The sequence below is a fragment of the Salvia miltiorrhiza genome, chromosome 1, assembly GCF_028751815.1.
Source record: "Salvia miltiorrhiza cultivar Shanhuang (shh) chromosome 1, IMPLAD_Smil_shh, whole genome shotgun sequence".
NCBI classification, from domain to species: domain Eukaryota; kingdom Viridiplantae; phylum Streptophyta; class Magnoliopsida; order Lamiales; family Lamiaceae; genus Salvia; species Salvia miltiorrhiza.
The window spans coordinates 46,381,096-46,406,498 of NC_080387.1; the positions used below are offsets into that span (position 1 = coordinate 46,381,096).

The 25,403-nt window shown below is 34.8% G+C and overlaps 1 protein-coding gene and 1 long non-coding RNA gene across 2 annotated transcripts; one reads left to right on the top strand and one right to left on the bottom strand.

Moving 5' to 3' along the window:
* The first annotated feature begins 9,173 nt into the window (after window positions 1-9,173).
* Window positions 9,174-13,273, top strand: LOC130986910 (uncharacterized). Its single transcript, XR_009089476.1, has 2 exons — window positions 9,174-9,750; window positions 13,020-13,273. It is a non-coding gene; the product is annotated as an uncharacterized LOC130986910 (long non-coding RNA).
* Window positions 13,274-22,566: 9,293 nt separating this feature from the next.
* LOC131008911 (uncharacterized) lies at window positions 22,567-23,358 on the bottom strand. Its single transcript, XM_057936026.1, has one exon. The coding sequence runs from the start codon at window positions 23,356-23,358 to the stop codon at window positions 22,567-22,569; it is 792 nt and encodes a 263-aa protein (XP_057792009.1).
* Window positions 23,359-25,403: the final 2,045 nt, after the last annotated feature.

Below are 25,403 nucleotides of genomic sequence, written 5' to 3' on the forward strand. Positions count from 1 at the left end.
CATATGACAATTTTAAACACTTCCAATTAGGGTTTAAATTATCCATTTACGGTTTAGATACTCATTCAGGGTTAGATTCTCCATTTAGGGTTTACATTCTTCATTTAGAGTTTAGATTCTCCATTTAGGGTTTAATTATCGAATGATACTTTTGGCACCAATATTACCATTTGTGGCAAAAGTACCAATTTTTTTTAAAATTTCTGTTGATACTTTTGGCACTAATATTTTCATTTGTGTCAAAAGTACCAATTTACATGGATTTTTTTTTTCTGTTGGTACTTTTGGCACTAATAGTGTCAAGTATACCTAATCCGACTCTGATCCGCCCTAATTAAGGGCAAAATAGTTCTAAAACGTAAAAAATGGCTAAAATTTATGTTTTTTTTATATTAGTGGCCAAATATTGTGTTTTACTGTTTAAAATGACTACCTCAAAATAAGACTCGAATTATTATGTATTTTTATTTTATTTAGTGGTTGTATGAATCTTTTCCAATATATTTACTTAAAAAAAAAAAAAAAAGTGGAACGGGACTTCAACCGCCCTGCATCCGCTTGGGTCAATTGTTGGAAAATATTGTAATGGTATGGTCCGTATGGAGCCGAATTGCTGAAACACTTTGCTAATGCATATTAAACACAATTCAACACAACACACGCGCACGCATGCACGCAACACAAGTTACACAACATCGTTTTTTCAACCCCAACTGTATTAATATTCAAAGATTATACTCCATTAATAGTGGGTACCATTAGAATTTTCATCTGATTAAATTTTTAAGTTAAATATATAGTTTGTGGACCTTTTTTTTTAAACGATATAGTTTGTGAACTTAATACTTAATGATATGGTCGAAATATTTTCGGTTGCAAGGCTGATTTGTGATATTTTGCTTGAGTCAATGTTTCGACTTTAATTCCATATTGAATTTCAAAATTACTTGAAGACCTTCGAAGTTAATTATAGGTTATATTTGGCCGTTCGACCGGCAACAAAGTGATTATGCTACAAAGTTAATAGCAATTAAGATTTGTTTGCCTTTAATGAAAGAGTTACTCTTCAAGACTAGCTAGTGGGCAACACATTGAATTAAACAATATTTATACTCATCTTACCAAGTAAAATTCAAATCCTCAATATAATTTCTAGGCTTGCTATGACCATATTACATAAGATATACTACTTTAAAAAAAATATAGATTAACAATATTAAATAAATAAATTTAAAGGTTGTGTCATGATGGACTCGAACCCAAATACCTTTGACTTTGAGCATTAACCACTTTGCCGCTTGGCCAACACACACATGCACATGATATACTACCTTTTACTAATAGGTAGCTAAATCGAGATTGTATATAGAAATAGATGAAACATGGAGAAATCGCAGTGGAAAAATAGAGCGAATGTGGATAGTATTTGTTTAGGGTGAAAAAATAACATAAACGCGCGCACGCACATATGTATATACATAGAATAAATTAAATGAGAAATTATATTAAATCTAAACGTCGGATATTCAAATTATACAGTTTAAATTAATCATGTGAATTTGAGATTAACTAACAAGTTAATAAAACACACAAACAACATTTGATCCTGAATTCGAATCCGGGGGAGGGGGATGGGGAGTGGGGAATTTACCATATTAATTTAATATGCATGTTTGTGCATTATAATCGATTTATTCATAGATTTTTATTGATTTAATCATAAATTTTATTAACTATGTTTTATATATATATATATGTATATATATATATAGGGTCACATTCAATGGAGACCATTTCTTATATAGAGAATGAAGACCAAATCAAGGCCATTCATCTCAATCCAATCAATGATCCAGATTATTTCCTGATTTGATTTTTCATGTAATTAAATAATGGTTAATTACATTTATTTAATCCAAAAAGGGCAAAAACGTCCACTCAAATCCACGAATTATGGCATCTGGTTGAACAAATCCCGAAAATTACTCTCTTCCAATTCTGGGACCTGATCCGTCAATGAACATAATAGGTGAACATTAGTATGTTCATTTGTTTTCATATGAACATATTGATTAACATTAGTATGTTCATTTGTTTTTCTACGAACATTATCATGTTCATTTATTTTTCAACGAACACAATACAAAAAAATCGATGAACATTTATTTTTTTCTACAAACATGACAATGAACATTATCATGTTCATTATATTTTTCTACGAACACAGTACAAAAATATCGATGAACACATGGAAAAAATCGATGAACAAGGGCGATAGGCGGCGTCCTCACCGGAGGAGCAAGGGCGGCGGCGACGATGTAAGATCTGAAAAGGGGAGGCGGCGGCTGGGCGGATTTGCGGTCGTTGCTGCCGCCGCTGAGCAGTAGGAGAGATGGGGAGGCGGCGGAGCAGCAGAGATGGAGGCGGCGGAGCAGCAGAGATGGGGAGGCGGCGGAGCAGCAGAGATGGGGAGGCGGCGGATCAGCAGAGATGGAGGCGGCGGAGCAGCAGAGATGGGGAGGCGGCGAAGCAGCAGAGATGGGAAGGCGGCGGAGAGGAGGCGGAGCAGCAGAGTTGGGGAGGCGGCGGAGAGGCGGCGGAGCAGCAGAGTTGGGGAGGCGGCGGAGCAGCAGAGATGGAGGCGGCGGAGCAGCAGAGATGGGGAGGCGGCGGAGCAACAGAGATTGAGAGAGAGAGAGAGAGAGAGAGAGCGTGAATGAGAGAGAGAGTGAGATTAGGGTTAAATAGAAAATGACATGCTTAACCTTTTGATTATAAAATAAATAAAAATTAATAAAATTAATCAATTAAATTACCACCATTAGATTAAGTTAGATCAAGGGATCAGATTTGGTCTTCATTCTCTATATAGGGGAGTGGTCTCCATTGAACTCTCCCATATATATATATATATATATATATATATATATATATATATATATATATATATATTGTTAGAGTATGGATACTCTATGTGTATTGTCATTATGTAGACGGTATCAGAGACAGTATCAAATCTGTCATATTTCATAGGATAAGCACAAATCTCCTATTTGAAGTATAATTGTTGTATGGATATACTTCTTATGATTTAGATGCCCCACGAATTTATTCAGCACCATATGATTGGACTCTTATGTCTTGAAGAATAATTATCAGATTAATAGATAAAGATCATCCAAGCAGAGTCCTCATCAAGCCAGAACTCCTGTTTCCATCTACGATCATGAAAGGATTAACTTGGGCTACAAGATAAGATTGGAGGCTTGAAGTCTATAAAATGAGGCCATATTTCGTGGAAGAAGGCTGGAGATTTTCGTTCTTAATTGCTCTCGTTATGTAGTCGAGTATTCTTGTTCATGCTAGGTATCGCCCAGGTCTGGTACCATCTATAGTATTGTTTCTGATATTGTACTTTTCTTTTTTCTAACAGAAGAGTGTTGTGAGTTATACACTTGAGCGTACATTGTAAAAGAGTCATATACTCTTATTTATTGTTGGTTTTTATTTCTCGAGGGATTATGTGGTGTTCGCCGGTGTTCACGCCTAGAAAGTTAGTCATTGTCTAGCTTTCAGGTATTCACCGTTGGTGAGGTTTTTGGAAGATGTAGAGGCTAAGTAACAGGGAGTCTTATTGTATAAGTCCTTTGTACATCTTAACTTCATAGTGGATAATTTTTCCTGTGCGAGGCCCCCTAGACGTAGGTTGTTTAACCGAATTGGGTTATCATTCTTGGTGTCCGTGTTTGTTACTGTTTCTATTACTTTCTAAGTTGTAGTATCTTGCTCGGTATTAACTTTGATATTTGCGAGAACACATCTCACCACATGTTTTATGGATTAATCATTCACACACACACACACACACATATATATATATATATATATATATATATATAGGGAAGGGATCAAAAAAGAAAGGCAAATGTATAAAGAATAAAGAATATTACATCAGAGGCGTTAATTTTGTTGAATCCAGCGGTGGAGATAAATTGCAATTTAATATGCTGTAAGATTTAAAAAGGTTATAATTGTAATCTCAATTAATCTTGTAACCGAAAATATCTGTATTATTTATGGCAAGATTTAATATATCCCTATAATTTAGTCAATGTTTCGTGCATGGACTCAGCCGCAAGATTTGATGAATCCCTAAATGAGAATTTGCAGCCAATTTATATGTGTATAATAGCTATAATAGGTTTATTTGTTACTAATTTTTCGCTTAAACATTTGTTTAATTCTGTAAAACAATGTTTTTTTATTCATCCAAATTTTATTTTTCTTTGAATAATTTTAATGTGTAATCACAAATTGAATAGATAATAAAATCTTCACCTAATTGATATTTTTATTAATCCATTAATTAATTACGCATGCAGAATTTAAGTCATAAATAATGGGACGGAGGGAGTAGCATTTTTGCGAATAATTATATTGTATTTGAATATTGTTCAAATAGTACCTAAATAAGAATTATATTTTTGCGAATAAAGATATTAATTTGTTGAATAACTTTCTTTGTGCGATAAATAATAATTATATTGTATTTGAATATTTTTCTAAATGTACCTAAATACAAATTATCTTTTTGCGAATAAGGATAGTAATTTGCTGAATAACTTTGTTAGTACGATAAACAATAATTATATTCCATGGATGACATTTCATGAATTTTATTTATTTTTTAGATTAAATAATGGGCAATTGCGACATTATTTCATATTTTGTAACATATTCAGTAGATTGTTCATATTATTCGCACAACTAGAAAGTTTATTCAGTTTAATATGTTAAATTATTCAGATAAGTTAAATGGTCATTCAACAGAGTCTCTATTTCACATTTTGTAACATATTCAGTACATTTTTCACTTTATTCGCAAACATTGAAAGTTTATTCACTAAAATTGTACTGAATAATATTCACTTTATTCGCAAACATTGAAAGTTTATTCACTGAAAATATACTGAATAATATTTAAAATTAATCGAATACCACTTTATTATTAATCGAATAAGTAAAACAAGAATCTGAATAAATTAACTAATACAACGAATATAGTACAAATATGTATTTCAAACAACATTTTCAACTATATGAATTAATATATCTCTCCATATGATGTAAAACCTCCCTGGCTACCATGAAGATCAAAGCTCGGTATGACTTCAGCTGATATTATGCAAGTTAATAATAATCTAAATAATACATAAGCTAACTGCATAATTCACTAAAATTATAGTGAGTAATATTGAAAATTCATCGAATAACACTTTGTTATTAATCGAATAAGTAAAACAAGAAACTGAATAAATTAACTAATAAACGAATACACTATAGATATGTACAATATAGTAAATATGTCACTATAAGATGTTGAATAAAAATACAAATTTTCTGAATAGAAAACAAATATTATACAAATCCAATATTTCATATTAACAAAACACAATTCGAGCACAAGCATCAGCACAAGCATCGAGCTCGGAAACACCGCATACTGTAATGCAAGTATCTGATATGGGATCCTTGGCGAAGGCTCCTACTTTCTTCAACATCCTTTTCGATGTTCAAACTCTCTCAGACACAAAGATATTAAGAAAATGAATTATTTTCCAACAAAATCAATAAAATTAAGAACAAATCCACTAATCAGAATCAATAAAATTAAGAACACCTCTTCGATGTGCATAGTCAGAAACAAATTGAGTTTATGATACCTTTATAGCCATAGTTTAACAGAGATTCACTACAGAATGCAGCCTAGATTAAAAAAATCACACATCAGATATCATGTGACATGTTTAAAGAGAATGTGAACAGGGCTAAGCCGAGGATCATCGATTACTAAAAACTGCAGCCCTTCAACAAATCTGCTGCAATGACACATCGGATCAGCCCTTCAACAAATCTACAGCACAGATTCATATCTAACAAAAATCAAGCAAGAATTTTAACCATTTATCTAAGCAAGCACCAATAATCATTGAGTTCCGAGTATCAGACATCCTGCAATCTCCATATTCATTCACATCACCATTTTTTTCCTTATTCATTTAGAAAGTCGCCAGTTTCGGGAAAAGTTTCAACATCACGAACGAAGATTTTGATAACTGTAGAGATGTGAGTTTAGCTTTTAGAAGGGAATCGAAATCTACTTGTACCCGTCGAATCAGAAGGCGAACGGTGAACCTTGCCGATTTCATGACCCAACATCGACGGAAATTGAGGATATAATCCGGCTTCGGTGACAGCCTGCAGTCCCGACGGCGGCGGAGTTTTCAGGTAGAGGTCGTACCGACGAGTGGATGAAATCCAGACACGCCGCAGCGCCTTCAGATGCGCGCGATGACTAGTTACTGATCTTAGACCGTGGCGGCGGTTGGCGAAAGTGCAGGGAGGCGCCGGACTTAGGCGGAGTGACGACGTCGCCGGATTACAGAACGAAGAGGCGGCGACGACGAATCTTGAAGAGATGAATTCGCGTCTGATGTAGGGTTTCTGAATTTAGTGGAGATGGTTTGCAAAAGTGGTGGGAAGAGAGAGAGAATTCCTTATTTACTGACGTTAATTTAGGAATTACAGTTATCTGAATAGCAAAAATTACATATACACCCTCATCCGATTTTTTTATAGTATGTTTTAATTTTTCAGAATAAAAAAAAATGGAAATAATTATTAATTTGGTGTAATCCTCACCCTTAATTTGTTTAGATTGTATGGTAAGGATTAATTCCTTATTCTTTATACTAAGGGGATTCTTTGTAGATCCCCACCCTATATATATATATATATATATATATATATATATATATATATATATATATATATATGGTTACATTCTATGGCAACCACTCCCCTAGATAAAGAATAAAAACCAAATCAAGGCCATTCATCTCACTCCAATCAACGGTTCAAATAATTTCCTCATATGATTTTTCATGTAATTAAATATTGGTTATTTACGTTTGTTTAATCCGAAAATGGCAAATATGCCACTTAAATCCACCGATTCTGGGATTCCGTTGAACAAATCCCGGAAATACCTCTCTTCCCATTTTGGGACCTGATATTTTTTACGAACATATAGACGAACATTATTATGTTCATTTATTTTTCTACGAACATTAGTATGTTCATTTGTTTTTCTACGAACATATCGACGAACATTAGTATTTTTACGAAATCAGAAAAACCACACTGTCATCATTCGCTCTTCACCGGCGGGCGGAGAGGACTCTCCGGACAGCCTCCATTCGACCATTTTCTTTCCTTTGCCACAAATCTTCAAACCAAAACAAACAAAAAGAGAGGGGGCCGGTGAGCTTGTTGTAGCTGAGATCAAGGCGGGAAAGGGCGGCGAGGGGACTGAGGTCGGGGAGGGGGCCGAAGATGGAGTTGCGGGCGAGACCGAGTGTCTGGATGGATTTGATGGCGGCGATTGAGGGCAGGAAGGTGCCAGAGAAGGAATTGACGCGGAGGATTAGGGTTCGGAGGTTGGGGAGGGAGGCGAGGGAAGGGGAAATGGAGGGGACCGCGGCGGTCTCGGAGGGGATGGGGGCTGAGACGGAGGAGGAGATGGAGGCGAGGAGCAGCAGTAGGAGGAGGAGGGTGGCGATGGTCGTTTGGTCGAGAAAAGCGAGCGAGAAGTGAGAGGCGGCTGCGGTTGGGAGGTGCCAGATCTGAAAAAGGAAAGAGCAGCGGCGACGGTGGCTGTTGGACTGCTGTCGAAGGGAGGCAGATGAAGAGGAGAGTGATTTCCAGTACGAGAGACCGAGATATGCGAGGCGCCAGCTGCTGCCGGCGGCTTCGCCATAGAAGAACAGCAGCGGCGGCAACTTAAGAGAGAGAGAGAAAGAGAAAGCGTGAGTTGGGAGAAGAAAATAAAAGAAGAAGAATAAGTGAGGGATGGGGGTGTTGACGTGATTGAAGAGAGATAAATGAGGCATATCTTGAATACTAAATGGATATGCACAAAACAAAATGACAAACCTAACATTTATTATATAAAATAAATGAAATAAAATTACAATTAAAGGTTAAATTATCACCGTTAGATTAAGCAAGATCGACGCACAAGATTTGGTCTTTATTCTTTATCTAAGGGAGTGGTCTCCATTGAACTCTCCCATATATATATATATATATATATATATATATATATATATATATATATATAGGGGAGGGCTACGGTAAAAACACTTCTTAAAATATAAATATAAACGTTTTTTAATGTACGAATTTTATCCAACAGGGTTACGAATTCATCAAACATGGTTACGAATTGTGAAAAATAATTTTTTGCTACCTTTGGAATTCGAACCCAGGACCACGAATTCATCCACCAGGGTTACGAATCAACCGTAGATCTTGATGATCTAATGGCTGAAAATCATTTATATTTTATACACTTAAGAGTGTTTTTATTCTAGCCCTTCCCTATATATATATATATATATATATATATATATATATATATATATATATATATATAGGGTTAGCTTCTATGGAGACCACTCCCCTACATAGAGAACAAAGACCAAATCATGTGCGTCGATCTTGCTTAATCTAACGGTTCATATAATTTCCTTATTTGATTTTTCATGTAATTAAATATTGGTTGATTAAATCCACTGAAATCTGGGATCACGTTGAATAAATCCCGGAAATTCCGAAACTTCCTGTTCTGGGACCTGATCCGTCAATGAACATAATATGTGAACATTATTATGTTCATTTGTTTTCCTACGAAAATATCGACGAACATTAGTATGTTCATTTATTTTTTTACGAAAATATCGACGAACATTAGTATGTTCATTTATTTTTTACGAACATATCAACGAAAATTAGTATGTTCATATATTTTTTTACGAACATATCAATGAACATAATATGTGGATGCATTATTCACGTAACAGACTCTTCATCAAATTAATACTCCATAAATAAAAGATTTGATTGCCTATATCTATGACAATTAACGAAAATATCAAATCATCACCCTTGGATATACCAAGATCGACGCACATGATTTGGTCTTCGTTCTTCGAATTTTTGATGGTCTCCATAAAACTCTATCATATATATATATATATATATATATATAGATATAGATATAGATATATAGATAGATATATATATATATGGTCTGTCTCCATTGAGAAAGCGTCTTTATAGTTAGAATAAAGAATGAATTTCGTCCATTGATTAATTGAACACGAATGGTCGAGATGTATTATGTTTCTATAAGATTTAAATTAATAAAAAAGGATGAAATTGGTTTTGCTGTTCGTTAAGGCTATTTTCGTCCATTTTTTTCAACGCAGATTTGGGGATATCAGATATCCCTGATTATTCTCGATTTTCATAATGATTCTCTTTGATTACAATAATTTGTATTTACCTCTTCCACGTTCAGAAATTTGAGATTCAAAGAACTCTCTCAAATCAAAAGAAAAGGCGGCGACGATCGAACCAACGGCAGAAGAAACTTGAGGGCTCCGTGTCGCCTGAAACTTCTTTCTCGCCGGTGCTATTCTTCGAACTCGAAGCGGCGGCGGAAGAAACTTGAGGGTTCCGTTCCTCCTGAAACTCTTTTCTCGCCAGCGATAGTCTTCGAATTCGAAGCGACAGTGGAAGAAATTTGAGGGTTCCGTGACGCTTGGAACTCCTTTGCAATATTTTTCTGTTTCACCATCAGCTTTCCTTCAATGAATTAAGCTATGGATCGCAGGGGTGAGGGAGGTAAATTTCTTATGTCTTTTCATCGAAACTATGATTCGTCTGTTTTTCTTTTACAATATAATGATATTAGATCAACGATTAATCCAAACCTAATTTTGATTATACAATTGGAAGTTTTGGATACCATCGTTATGAATGTTTTGTTGAACTTCTGTATTTTTTTCAGTTTTTATGTTGCACCTATGAATTAAAATTCGTATGCTGGAATCTGGGTCAGAAACTATGATTTGTTTGAGGCACTAATTAAATATCGTATGCTGCACCTGAGATTTTTTTTAGGGGTTATTGCTGGAAAATACATGTAGTTTGTCAATTTTCTGGTTTATAACATAACTTTATAATTTGACCATAAAATACACCAATTTTCAATTTAATCGCAATTATAACATGACTTTGTAACTTGACCAGAAAATACACCAATTTTCAATTTAATTGTAATTATAACATGGCTTTATAATTAATTTAGTATAATAATATCAAAATTTTACATTAAATATTTTTAATTTTCTTTTCATCTCACAATATACTATATATAGATATATATTTGATGAATATACATCTATATGTAAATAATATATAATATTATTTAATTTTTAACATAGTTCCTATTACATATGTATCTAAATTATTTATTGGTCCTAATATTTTATAATTTGATAATTTAAATAGATAAATACTTATTATATATGTAATATAATAGAATATTAAAATCAAATATATATATATATATATATATGCATTTTGTGTGTTGAAAATATAGAAATATATAGGGCAAATAGCGCCAAAATCCCTATAGTTTCCCCAAATTCGCATTTTTCCCTTAACCTTTAAAATTCTTGTTAAAATCCTTGAACTTAATTTCGTTTCTCGTTTTTCTCATAAAATTGATCAGCAATTTAACTAATGCTGACATGGCTGTAGGAAAGCCACGTAGGATTAAGTTTTCGGCGAAGCAAACGACATAGTTTAAGTTATAACGTGAAACGACGTAGTATTATACTCCCTCCGTCCACGAAATGAGTACTCATATTTCCTTTTTCGTCCGTCCACGAAATGAGTACCCATTTCCCTTTTTGGCAAGTGTGCCCCACACATCTCTTTAATTAATACACTCAAAAAGTGGGACCCTTAAACTATTCACACTACACTCCATACATTTCTTAAAACCCGTGCCGTCCACAAATGGGTACTCATTTCGTGGACGGAGGGAGTATCTATTTAGGGAATTAAAAGAAATCCAATCGAAAAATTGAGGGCAAAATTGAATTCATTCTCAAATTAGGGTTCTTGGAAAAAAAAACACCCAATCCATGTCTTTGTCTTCATCATCCCGCCGGAACTTCAGCCGACATTCTCCTTCGTCTTCATCTCTCCTCTCTTTACAGATCCCCTTTCCTCTCTTCTCCTCCGGCCGCCGCGATCAGGCCACCAACCTCCTCTCTCTCGCTAACCCCTCTCTCCTCTCTTTACTCAAGTGAATCCTTCTTCTCTCCATCAAACACGCCCACATATCTGGACCTACGCACACGGACACACAAGCACGAGGCCGTCGCCGCTGTAACTCCGACGATGAGCGTTGACCTCGTCCTTCGTCTGTACTCCCTCAAACTGAAAAACCCTCCGAATCTCCCTTTGTCCTTCACGCGAGATTTTAAGGTCAAGGGAAAAACGAGAATCACGCCAAACTTCAGAAATTTTGACGATATTAGGTTAGATGCAAAACGACGTCGTTTAGCTTCTAAGTAATCTACTCAGCATAAGTGTGTCACGTTGGTGACACGTCATCTAATTAATGGTCGAAAAACATCACTAAGGGAAAAACGAGAAGTAACGGTCAAGGATTTTAACAAGAATTTTAAAGGTCAAGGGAAAAATACGAATTCAGGGAAACTATAGGGATTTTGGCGCTATTTGCCCAAATATATATATATATATATATATATATATGTGTGTGTGTGTGTGTGTGTGTTTTATGTATTTTTAAACCATCAATATATCTTGATATATATATATATATATATATTATGAAACAATTAATATAAAATAATTAATCATCAAACTTAATTTTTATAAAAATAAATTAATCAACTAACAATATTTTATACATAACAATTTAATATGAAGTTACAATAAATATTAATACATCTATGATGAACAATAATCTAAATTAGGTCATGTTATAATTGAGATTAAATTGAAATTTGATGTATTTTCTTGTCAGACTATAAAGTCATGTTATAATTGCGATTAAATTGAAAATTGGCGTATTTTCTGGTCAAATTATAAGGTCATGTTATGAACTAGAAAATTGATAAACTACATGTATTTTCCGGCAATAACCCCTTTTTTATTTAGTTTTGCATCTATGGTTATATGTTTCGTCGAACATAACTCATGTTTTGTTGAATTTAAATAATACTGTAGTGAACACCCAATAATTACTCATATTTGTTTCAGATTCTGAACTTATAATACATAAATAGGGGGTTAAATGATTTAAAACAATACGTCGAACTTATAATATAATCTGCTGAACTATGATTCCTCTGTTCTTGTTATACCAAACAATGAAATTACTTTCACGATTAATCCCTAATTAATCAGGAAAAAGAAATTTTGATTTCAGATGAGAATTGCATTTTAATGAACACTTTGCTGTTTTTAATTAATGTACTTATATTTGTCTGATTATTATTCATGTAATGCAATTCATTGGTTTAAGTAAAATCCATAATTCTCTTTTCAGTATTTTATATAGTGAGGGTTAATGAATATAAAGTGTTTTCATTGTTGTTTTTGTGATGCGTGTGTATGTTTGCACGTATGTTTGTGATGTGTGTGTATGTTTGCAAGTATGACTTTTCATCCATGGATGCTGCTGTTGGAGATGGTGGGATGGGTGAACCGATTTCGACTGACATGAAGCAAATGTTATATATTTTTATTAAGTTCAATATGTATGTTATGTGCATAATATATTATGTATAAGTTCATTAAAAATATATATAATTAGTTCATCAAGTTTGTTAAATTATCTAACGGGGAAAGGATATTCGAAATGATGACATGAGTGATCTACCGACATGTGATGATGATGTTACTCATTTAGATAATACCTAGATATGTAATGTTTAGGAGATGGTTGTGTTCAACAGACTTATGATTTTGTTCGTTAAAAAGTATTTAGCTATTTTGTTTATATAAATATTCCTGTGGTAAATATATTCAATTGTATTCCTGTGGTAAATATATAACAATTTTCTTGGCAGGTGGACTCAAACGTGCCGAACGCAGGGTCCAAGATCGTTTTGAGAAAATCAGATTGGGTATATGTATAGCTTGTATATCATTATTGTCGTAAGTACATTATAATTTTTGGATTCTTCAGGTGTGGATGGTGACTTATTGTTGATGGGTTGATTGTTGGATTCTCCAGGTGTGGGAGGTGACATGTTTGGGATGTTTATGTTATATTTTTTTTAAGTGTTTGTTTTCAAATAATTTAGATAATGCTTTTGTTTTATCTCGTGTATTTGGTCTACCTGTGGCAGCTTGGAACATATTATTTTAATAGGAGCGTGTCATAGTTTTTTGGATATTTTAATGAATTTCAATGTATTTTAATGAACTTTAACTTTATTCAAAAACTCATAAAATTTTATTTTGAACTTTATGTTGAATATAAGAATAGCTCACAGTATAATTTTGGTGAACATGATAAATACTTTTAATGAACGATTTTTATTTAGAGATTTAATTATCGTTTCTTATACATGCATTAGATAAATATATAAGTTCATTATATAATTGAATTATTATTTTGTCCATTATTTATGATATATGTATATTGTGTTTGTGGTACTTTATGTTATTAGAGAGTTTTGTAATTAATCAATCCAAATAGTTATTTTTAATTAACAATTTTAAAAAATATATATATAAATCAATCAGCCCTTCATTAAAATATGCAGAATTTTGAAAGAATATAACGTGAATGATGTGGGGGAGAATATTCAAACATGTGTAGCACTAAGGTTAAGACTTTATTAAATGTGCATATGCATATCATTCTTAGAAACATAATATAATATTTAATTATACAAAATGATGAAGTAATATGGAAGATTTGAAAACAATGCCATAAAAAAAAAAGATACACTTTGCGTAATTTGAGGGTTGGCATCCGTTACATAATCTAAGTAAATACATTTATACCCTTTGAGCCCTATTTCCTAATTTCATTTTCATTCTACCCATACATTGGTTGATTGATCATGTTTGTCCTATGCTTGAAATCCAATGAATAAAATTACTTTTGACTTCTCAAAATATTTAGGTTTCTCAATAGAACTTTTGCCTATATATATATATATATATATATATATATATATATAGGGGCGCGCTCCAGTGAGACCCCCTATTTTTCGTGTAACATGAGTACAATGAATAAGAAATATAATACTAATGAACAAAACATATATCTAATGAACAAGATGTATATACTGCTGAAAAATAAAATTTAAAAAATTCGTAATAAATAAAACATATATACTGATGAATAGGGCCGTATATACTGATGAACAATGCAGTATATACTGATGAATAACAAAATTTAAAATATTCTGCTCCCTCCAGGATTCGAACCCTGCGAAAAAAGATCACCCTCCAGATACAATATCAGTCATAGGATTGATAAAATAAACGCACCAGATCGTGCCCTAGATCTCACTAAAATTAGGGAGTCTCATTGGAGCGGCCCCCTATATATATATATATATATATATATATATATATATATATATATATATTAGTAAATCTTAGTTTTGGACCATAGCTATAACGATCACATGATTTATAAGTTATCTTATTTATTAGGATAGAGTATATTCTCATTCTATTCAACCTATACATATTGTTCAAGGATAGGGGTGGTAAAACGGTTCCGGTTAATCGGTTTTAACCGTAACCGAACCGAAAAAATTGGTTTTTGGTTATCCGATAACCGGTTTTTACCGGTTCGGTTCGGTTATCGGTTAGTGTGTTCATCACTAATCGGTTAAACCGGTCGGTTAACCGGTTAAACCGATTAACCGGTTTATTTTACATTAAATTAATTAATTTATATTTTAATATTTTAATTTAAATAATACATTAATATTTCAAGTATCTATAACAAAAATTTTGTTCTAAATTATTATAAGTTATGAGTTGGTGCAGTGGATAAGACCTTATTCTTTCTTTCAAAGGTTAAGAGTTCAAATCCTATTGAACACATTCTACAAATTTGAATTTTTTTAAAATAAAAACCGGTTAATTAACCGAATTAACTGGTTAAATTCAGACAAATTGAGAAATCGTGGATTAATCGGTTAACCGATTAACCGGCCCGGTTAATCGGTTAACCGGTCCAATAATCGGTTCGGTTATCGGTTAGGGAAATGGCCCTTAATCGGTTCCGGTTAACCGGTAAATCGATTCGGTTAAATTCGAACCGACCGGTTTACCAGCGCTATTCAAGGTGTTAAATTTTGAAAGTATTGTATAATTCCAACTCACTAATTGTTATTGAGCTACAAGTTCACAAAATCCGCCATTAAATCATTCAAGTAAAGCTCGACTTATTAAATTGATAAAATATAGAGTTTAGCCAATATAGTAAATAAATGAAAAAAAAAATGTAGATTTGAAGCTTGCCATATTGACTCGGTGATGTGAGAGTTGAATCGCACCGACATAGCAAGGTAGATTATTCAAATATAGTTAGGGGTCAATATCAAATAGCAATTTGTACACTTTAATTAAAATATTTTTTCTTCAAAAAAAAAATTAAAATATTTTTAAGTCACTTGCGAAAAGAAATAACTTGAGTTAAATGACTTTTTTTGTTTTCTTCAAATGTAGCAATTCGCTAAAATCGAGATTTACCCTCTTAAATATGAGGCAGAGGCACCCAACCAAATCTTATGTTTTTTCACCGCTAATGTTTTATTTCAGAGAAAAATAAGAAACTAGGATAAGAAGAAGGAAGGACAAGGAAAGTAAAACAAAAGAACAAAAAAAACAAGAAACCAAAAAGGAAATCCTAAACATTTTTAGACTTTAAAAATTAAAACCCAGAAATGACTAAATTGTGAAATTTAACGGAGATGATTACCAATCCATTTATCAACAAAGCTCTTATACTATAATTGTAGTCTGTAGATTATACACGTGAAAAAATAATTTGCACAACTAGATATAGAAGGTTTTCATTTTCATGTTTGGATGCTTCGTTCATCCCTACTTTTTCTTTTATTCTTGGAAAAAAAAAAGGCAAATTGCCAAATTTCTTCAAGAAAAAACACCCAAAGATTCCTCCCAAAATTGGACAAACAATGCAATATTATGATTTATGAAAGAAACGTTAAACATTACATCAAACGTCATTATTAAATTTAATTTAAATCTACGAATACCGACTCAATTTCATGGTTGTAAATGAAAGGGATGCTCATTATTACGAAATTTATGTTCCAACTTAATAAATTGACTGTTACCAACTCCTCGACTTTTGAAATAAAATTTGAACGGTCCGAATATGCTTCTACTTTCTTTCTTTTTTTTTTTCATAAATTACACAAATAAAAATGAAGAAATTTAAAAATCTCACGACTGTAGACTCGAACCCAAAACCTTAGGTAATGGCTGGTAAGCAGGAATGAAATTGGAACGGAATGAAATGGATTTTGAAATGGAATGACAATGGGAATGGAATGGAATGGAATGAAATATAGGATTCTCATGGTTGATATTTATAAGGAATGAATGAATTGGAATGAAATAAAATTAACTCAATAATAATAATAATAATAATAATAATAATTATTATTATTACTATTATTTTATAATTATTAATTATTATTTGTTACATTTTATGATTTATTATTTATTTTATTATATTATTACTGAAATTATTTTATTTTTTACAATTATTATTATTTAATTAAAAATAAATAAAATTTTATTTTTGAGTAATCTCACAATAATAATAATAATAACAATAATATAATAATAATAATAATAATTAGTATTATTATTATTTTATAATTATTAATTATTATTTGTTACATTTTATTATATTATTTATTTTATAAACTTTTATTTTTGAGTGATCTCACAATAATAATAATAATAATAATAATAATAATAATAATAATAATTATTATTATTATTACTATTATTATTATTTATCATTATTTTATAATTATTAATTATTATTTGTTACATTTTATTATATTATTATTTTATTATTTTACTACTACGATCTCTTTTCGAGTTTCGTGCCCTTAGTCTGCGTTTTGTGCTCTCAAGGGATTTTTTTACTTTTTCTTTTATAAAAAACCTCTATTTAATTATATATATTTAATTTAAAATAAATAAATTTTTATTTTTGAGTAATATCATATCCGTGAGAATACACAATACGATGGGGAGGAGAGGAATTGCTAATTTCATATGCATGGGAATATGCATCCCATCGGAAATGGCGATTCCCATCACAAAGATCATACCAGCCATAGGATTGGGAATTTGGGAATAGACGCAGGAATCATCATTCCATTCTTATTAGTCTTTTTTACATGGCATCATCATTTATTTTATCGTGAAAAAAGAAAAATTAATTCCGTATAAACTTTCTCCTTAAAAGAAATCCGTATAAACTTTCACTAAAACATTTTTTAATTTATTTATTTTCCGACGGTTAAAAGTATAAAGAAGCTTATTTGTTAGGCTTCATTAATGCAGTGAAATTTTCACAATCATGTACTATAACATTTAAGATGTCTTTTTAAACAAACAATAAATCTATGCAGCCACATTGTGGCCATCCACACACTAATATAATAAGAAAAATCTTGATTTATTTAATTTATTTTTTAAAATAAAAATAGGATTTAGTTATTTTACTATATTCTCTACATTGTACTTTTTTTTAATTTTTTTTACATTTTTTATTTTTAATTTATTTTTTAATAAAAATAAAAAAGTTAAAAATATATAATTACAATATAGAAAATATGATAAAATAACTAAATCTTATTTTTATTTTAAAAAATAATTTAAATAAATTAAATTATTTTTTATTCAGATAAATTGTGGATGGCCACAATGTGGCTGTTTAGCATTACTCTTAGTAAAATACAACCCATCAGTCTTCACCAATATTTTTTAAGTAGTTCACACAAAAATTTCGATTTGATAATTTGATAAGAATATAACAAAATAGAAAGAAATTCGGAGTTAGATTTGGGAGCAGCTTGCTCGGATTTCTTAAGTTCCTTTCATGAGGCTCGTGGGAGCATGCTTTCACAAGGTAGGCTGCTGCCCATTGAAGGGGAGCGGCGCTGGAAACCTCCCCCTGCTGGTGTGCTCCGGTTGGATTCGGATGTTTCGATCCATGGGAATGGGGAGGCCTACGGTGTTGGCTTTATTGTTCGGGATTCGGATGGGAGGATTGTGGCAACGGCTGCTCACCGTGTGGGGAGGACGGAGACCGTGCTGATGGGCGAACTCCATGCATTGTTGCTTGGCATTGGGTTTTGTTTGGAGAATGAGCTTGGTCCGTTGTTGGTCTTCACCGAATCACCGACTCCCTTCTTGCTGTGCACGTGGTTAATGAGGATCGAGGAGGAACTGACTCTCTTTGCGACGACCTTTTTGAGGTGTTCGCTCATGCGAAACACCACATTGTCCTTGATTTTTGCCATGCCCGGAGAGAAGCTAATCGGGAGGCACATTGTTTGGCGAACTTAGCCGCTTCTTCTTCTGGTGTAATGATCTGGAAGTCAAGCTTTCCTGCTTGGCTCACAGATATTGCTTCTCGTGATTTAATATAATTTCTCGTTCTACCTCAAAAAAAAAAGTGTTAGGCCTATGATCGAGAGGAGGTGGTCCATATAAATTAATAGTGAGGTTGGGAGGGCGTGCCCAATACTATAATTGAAATTACGTTGAACGTAATGTCTGAAAAGTCTTGAAAGAGGGTTCATTCGAGCAGTCTGAGGTAACAACGACTGTAATAATTAATAATTACGGAGGACCAAAATAATCGAAACTAAATAATCGAATTAATTTAAATTAAAATATTAAAATATGATTTATTTTTTAATTTGATTCGATTTATTTTTGTTTTTTTTATAAAAAAAATAGATTCTATTTGATTTTTGAAAAATTAAAAAAAATCAAAAATTAAATTATCTCGAATTTGTCTCCGGAAACGTAGATCTTTAAAATTGAACCACGTTAAATTCTCGAGTTATATTATATTTTCGTTGTTGTGATCAATTCTATACTCAACAATATTTATATAAGTGGTATATTATAATATATATATATATATATGTATATATATATATAATATACATATATTTATATATATTTAATATTAAATACAATTTATTTATTTTATTCAGTTTTAATTTTAAATTTTTTGAAAAATTGATTTGGTTTTATTTGATTAATTCCACTGCTAGAAAAAGCTCTCTCTAAACGACCAAAAATACGGTCACTAATTACGAGAAAAAATTTCTCGATTGTTAAATGGTCTAACGGCCATTCCGTGGCGTCGCAATTTACATAGTCATTTTTCAAATTAACAACCATTTTTTCTATCACTAAAATTGACTATTGTTTTTCTAAAAGTAACTACTATTAATTCGGTCGTTGAACTGAAATTGGTCAAATTATATGACTATAAATAATTTTTTTTTTGATCAGGAAAGAGGAAAAATATTATTGCCAAAGGGTGAGGTACCAGCAGTACCATTAATCCCTTAAAAGAGCCATTACATCAGAGTACAGAGGGAGCAATCCGAGACCAAGACTATTCCCTACAGCAAGCCAATTTACTCCAAGCAACTAACAAACAAGATCACTCTAACAGTTTTACATTAGTAAACCAAGTTCTAAAATCTGTGGAATTAGACTGCACATCATACGCCATTTTCCACCCCCACACTCTGGATTTTATTTCCGCCACCAGTTTCTCCTTTTTCCAGACTCCTTGATTAAACTTACATTCGTTTCTTTCTTTCCAAATGCACCAAACAGAGCAAATCCAGATGCATAATAGAAGAGAAGTATCTGATTTTTCCCCAAGGTTTGTGAATGCAATCAGATGCTCCTTCACTTTAGGTTGAAGGACAGATTGTTTACCAAGCCAAAGAAGAAGAGCATACCAAATATCAGAAGTTGCTGGGCATCGGAAGAACAAGTGATCGGATGATTCAGTCTGCTCCTTACAGAGCAAGCAATCAGATTCTGAATTTTGTGTGATGACTTGTCTTCTCAATAAGTTATCACAGGTTGCCATTCTTCCTCTAAGTAATCTCCAGACGGTGGTTTTTGCCTTGAATGGAGCTGGTGCTTTCCAAATCAAGAGAAACTCCGACGCTTTACTAGTATTTCTTCCTGGATCTGTGAACTGACAGAGGGTTCGATATGCCGATTTAACCGAGAATTTTCCTATCGGATCGGCCAGCCAGCTCCATCCATCTTGTGTTCCTGCATTGAAAGAAGAATTATGAATCAAGGAAGTAAGATTAAGCAACTGGTCTTGCTCTCTCCCCCTCAGTTCACGAGTCCACTCAAGATTCCACACCCAACTCCCCTCAACCCATCCTCCCAAATCTTTAATGAGACCTCCCTGATTATTGCTAAGTCTGAAGAGCCTAGGAAACAACTCCTTAAGACTCTTTTCCCCCACCCAGTGTTGATGCCAAAACAAGAACCCATCACCTTCCCCAATCCGGACAACCACGTTTTCTCTAAACCATCTCCCATTTTCTCCCCGACTTAACTCCAACACCTTCTTCCACCACCCCGACCTCATTGCCCCACACCTTTTTGGTTTGAAACCGCTGCCATCCCACTCGATCTCCCCCCCACATTCTCTCACAACCCGAGCCCAAAGGGATTCACTTTCTGTAAGGAAACGCCATAGCCATTTGGCCATGAGCGCTTTATTGAACCTCTCCAAGTCTTTAAAACCCAACCCCCCTTGCCCAAGATCCTTACAAAGATCGGTCCATTGGACCCAATGAATCTTTCTATTCTCCAGCCCTCCCCCCATAAAAAGTTACACAATAAAGCTCGAATTTTTGACAACACGCATTTGTTTAAAAGCGCAAAGGAAAGTTGGTAAATCGGGATTGAAGTGAGGACCGATCGGAGAAGAGTTACCCTCCCTGCAAAAGAACATTTTCGGTTGAGACATTTTCCAATTCTCCTCCTTATTTTTTCCACCAAGTAGTCCCAATCAACTGCTCGGGAAAAACACGTCCCAATCTTAATACCGAGGTAGTTGATTGGTGATTTTCCCACCTGACAATCCAGGATTTTCGCCATCTCATCGCGAATGGGATCTTCCATGCCAATACCCACCAACATGCTTTTATCAAAATTTACCTTAAGACCCGATAACAATTCAAATAATTTGAGAATACACTTAAAAGCCCAAGCATTCTCTTTCTTCTCTGTAGCAACAAACATAGTGTCATCGGCGTATTGCAAGTGAGAAATTCGAATTCCACCATCTCCGATTGGGACCGGCTCCAAGAGACCTTTATGTTCAGCTCTTTCCACAAGCAGGTGTAACCCTTCCGCCACTATAAGAAAGAGGAAAGGTGAAAGAGGATCACCTTGCCTGAGCCCTCTTTCTAGTTGAAAGTTACCCGAGGGGCTGCCGTTGACTAACACGTTTGCTGAGGCCGATTCAAGGCATCCCGAAATCCAGCTTCTCCACTTCGTACTGAAGTTCATCTTTTCCATCATGTTATCAAGGAAATCCCACTCCACTGAATCGTATGCTTTTGCGAAATCGATTTTAAACATTGTAATCCCCTTCTTCCTCCTCTTGGCACCCGCTAAGATTTCGTTGAGAACGATAACTCCATCAAGAATAAAACGACCTTCAACAAAAGCACTTTGGAATTTCGAAATGATACTCGTCATAACCTGCTTAATTCTGGTTGCAAGGACTTTTGCTACTACCTTATAAAGGCAGTTGATTAGAGAGATCGGGCGATAGTCTTTCAGCTCCTCTGCTCCTTCTTTCTTTGGTATCAAGGCGATGAAAGAGGGGTTACACCCTCTTGCCAATTTCCCGTGACTGTAAAAATCTTTCATAACCTCCATTAGATCTCCTTTAATGATCCCCCAGCATTTCTTCAAGAAATTGAAATTAAAACCATCGGGTCCCGGACTTTTTCCTCCTTCGCAATTCCAAACTGCATCTTTAACCTCCTCTTCTGTGAAAGGGCTATCGAGCCATTCTCTAAGGCAGTCTGGAATTTTATTTTGCACAAAATCTTCCGGTAGCTGAATCTTGACTCGATGTCTGCCTTTGAACTGTGACTCAAAGTGTTCTTTGACCTGTCTTTTAACCTCATTTGGCTCCTCGATCCAGCGACCTTTCACCCGAAGACCCGAAATTTCATTCTTAATCCTTCTACCATTGATCACCCTATGGAAATAGCCACTATTGACATCCCCATCGACAAGCCATCGGTTTCTTGATTTTTGAGAAAGTAAGCTATCTCTATTCTTCAAGTGAGTGAACAAATTGGCCCCGGCTTCATTTCTCTTGAGAATATCTTCCTCCTCCAGCCCTAATGTATCATCGATGGCGTCCCATTTTTGAATTTCCTCTTTCAGAGATTCGATATTCTCTTCAATCATGCCGAAGCTCGACTTATTCCACTTTTTAAGATCGTTCTTCAATCTCTTCATTTTTTCTTTAAAAACGTAGCTACTCCACCCCGATAAACCTTTCCTGTGCTAAGAATCGTGGACCACCTTCTCGAAATCTTTGTGGCTGGTCCACGCATTGATGAAGCGGAAAGGTTTAGGACCCCAGTCAACTGCCTTTGTTTCCAATAGAATCGGGCAATGGTCTGAGATTGTCCTTTGGAGGCCTCTCACTTTTGAATGAGGCCACTGGTCCAGCCATTTTTCGTTAACCAGGAAACGGTCGAGCTTCGTCTTGCATTGTCCATTAGGTTGGTACCATGTAAAGCTTCTGCCTTGCAACCGAATTTCAGTAAGATCGTTAGCCCTAATGAAGTTATCAAAGGCATTCAAGTCCCTAGTCGAGAACTGGGTTCCCCTGCCAACTCTTTCACTTTCATATCTAATGGAATTGAAGTCCCCTGCAATGCAAATAGAAGAATCTCTATTTTGTCTAACCACCACTCCAAGACTATCCCAAAGTGTTTCCCGGGCATTAAAACATTGAGGAGCATAAATATTGATCAAACACCCATTGAGATTTTCAGAGATCCACTTACCGTTTACGATCAAAGCTCCCGGGAGGTCCCAATGGCTGGATTTGGAGAACAGCGCTGGGTTCCAAATAGAGAGAATACCCCCTGATCTCCCTTCTGCTTGCCGCCTCGCAAAGTCAAAACAATCTGACCCCCAGATCCCTTTAAGATCACAATTGCTGAAGTTCTCCATCTTAGTTTCTTGTATAAAACAAAAATCAATCTTCTGTTTTTGTAAAAGCTCCCGTAACTCTCTCTTCTTGATCTTGCTCCCCAGCCCTCTAATGTTGTAGGAAACCATCTTCATTGATTAATCGGGTTCGGCTGCTCCTCGTTTCTCTCTTTACCTTCCTTTTCCATCAAGTGAATGGCAATCTCTGAATCTTCAAGATTACTATGCAGCCCAATTGTTTTTCCGAAATCCCAAATCTTATGACCTTCCACAAGATCACGATGTAGAACCTTCGGCCTCGTTTCCTCCGTCATTTGAACTCCCCGGGATAAATCCTGGGATCTTTCCTCAGCAGGCTCCTCGTTTGGATTCATGGCTGCAGTCGCCAAAACTTGCGTTCCTTGGTTTCCTTGTGATTTGGAGTTGTATTTCTTGTTCTTATGAGATAAGAAGCGGTGGATCCCCAATTTAATTGAAGCCTCTGTTCCTTTTTTCTTTTTCTGAAGGGGTTTACTTCCTCTTGGCAACCTAACACAATCTCTTCCGAAATCTACATTGGGCCTCTTGTCTTCTTTCACGCAAGAAGAAGAGCCTTGTTGATGCAGTTGCGATCCATTTTGATTTTGCTCCCAAGGCCTATTTTCTTTCAAAAGCCCAGGAGAATTCTGATCCACATTCACTCGGTCCTTTGACAGAACATTGGGCCCATTTTTTTCTTTTGGGCTTGGAAAGCAGACGTTTGGATCTTGTGAGGTTAAGTTGTTTTCTTCCCGCTGACCAATAAACACGTCTTCAGACCTCCTCGTACTCTCTGGTGGGGTCCTTGATTTCTCGAAATCTGAGAGGACCGTTTCTAGAACCTTGGTCCCTAATGATTGTGATACAGCTTCCCGCATGCAAACCTTTTCGGGGGTTGTGGAAATGTCTGCGCCTTTTGCTGAGATCGAGGGAACGTCCGGCTGTTGGATTGACTTCGAACTGGAGCACAAATTTTCTTGAGAAATCAAGTCCCCGCCGATCTGGGCATTCGCCGGAAAAATAGGTTCGCCGTCAACGTCGTCCTCCATCAAACTATCGAACTCTGATTCCGAGGACTCCCCTGGTAAATTGGAATTTTCTCCATCTGGTGGATCTCCCGTCTCCTCAATTCTGATTTTAAAATGAGCACCGGCGATTTTGCAATCAATATATCTGTTAACCCATTCCAGTCCTGTTGATAATTGAATCCATGCAATATCAAGACGATCTCTGGCTTTGGTTTTTTCATGTATCTTCAAGACCATACCCATCCGAGCTCCTACGAGATTAAAAAACCTCGAGTTCCATGCGTGAAGTGGAACTCCAAACCATTTAGTCCAGACCACCCTTTGTGTGCTCACGTCGACGTACGTCCATGGCCGAGTCCATTCGAACCAGAATTTAGTCCATTCATCTAGCTCCAATAAAATGTCCTTCACAGGTACTTGATTCAAACTTTGTAGAAGGACGAGGTTACCTCCCAAAGAAGAGATTTTGAGAAGACCAGAACATTCGCTTTTGATCTCTACTTCGAAATCTTCCCAGACGAATTCCGCTTTGACATAACCCGTACAAGATTTCTTCAGCCAATCCAGCTCCTCTTCATCTGGTTGAAAGCCGAGAATTTCATCTGCAGGGGGTTCGGCTTCAAACCTGGGTCCCCCTCCAAGAACCGCCGCAAAGGTTTTGCCCTCTTCTCTTTTGTTAGCTGGTACTCTAAGAGGGAAACTCCTCTTACCTTCCGTCTCTTTTCTCTCGTTCATGCCTCTGTCTTTCCTTTCGGCATTGGATCTCTCAACTTCTGGAACATCCAAGGAAGGTCTTTCAAATCTAGGGATAAAAGCTCTCAATTTGTAACTTCCAAACCAGATGTTGTTCAAGTCTTTCAAAAGAGCTTCCCTATCTGTGTTCTTTTCGAAACGCACAAAACCAAAGGATTTTCCTTTGATATCTTTTTTCTTGGGATAGAAGATATCAATCACTTTCCCGATCGAACTGAAACTTCTTTCCAGTGTTTCTAACCAAGTTCCTTCAGGGAAGTTATTGAAGAAGAAGGTAACTCCATCCTCAACGATCCTTTTTTCGAATCGAGAACCAACATTCTGGGGCTTGGGGTTAAACCTAGGGTTAGGATTATTTAGGTGCCTCACCGGAAAACGCTC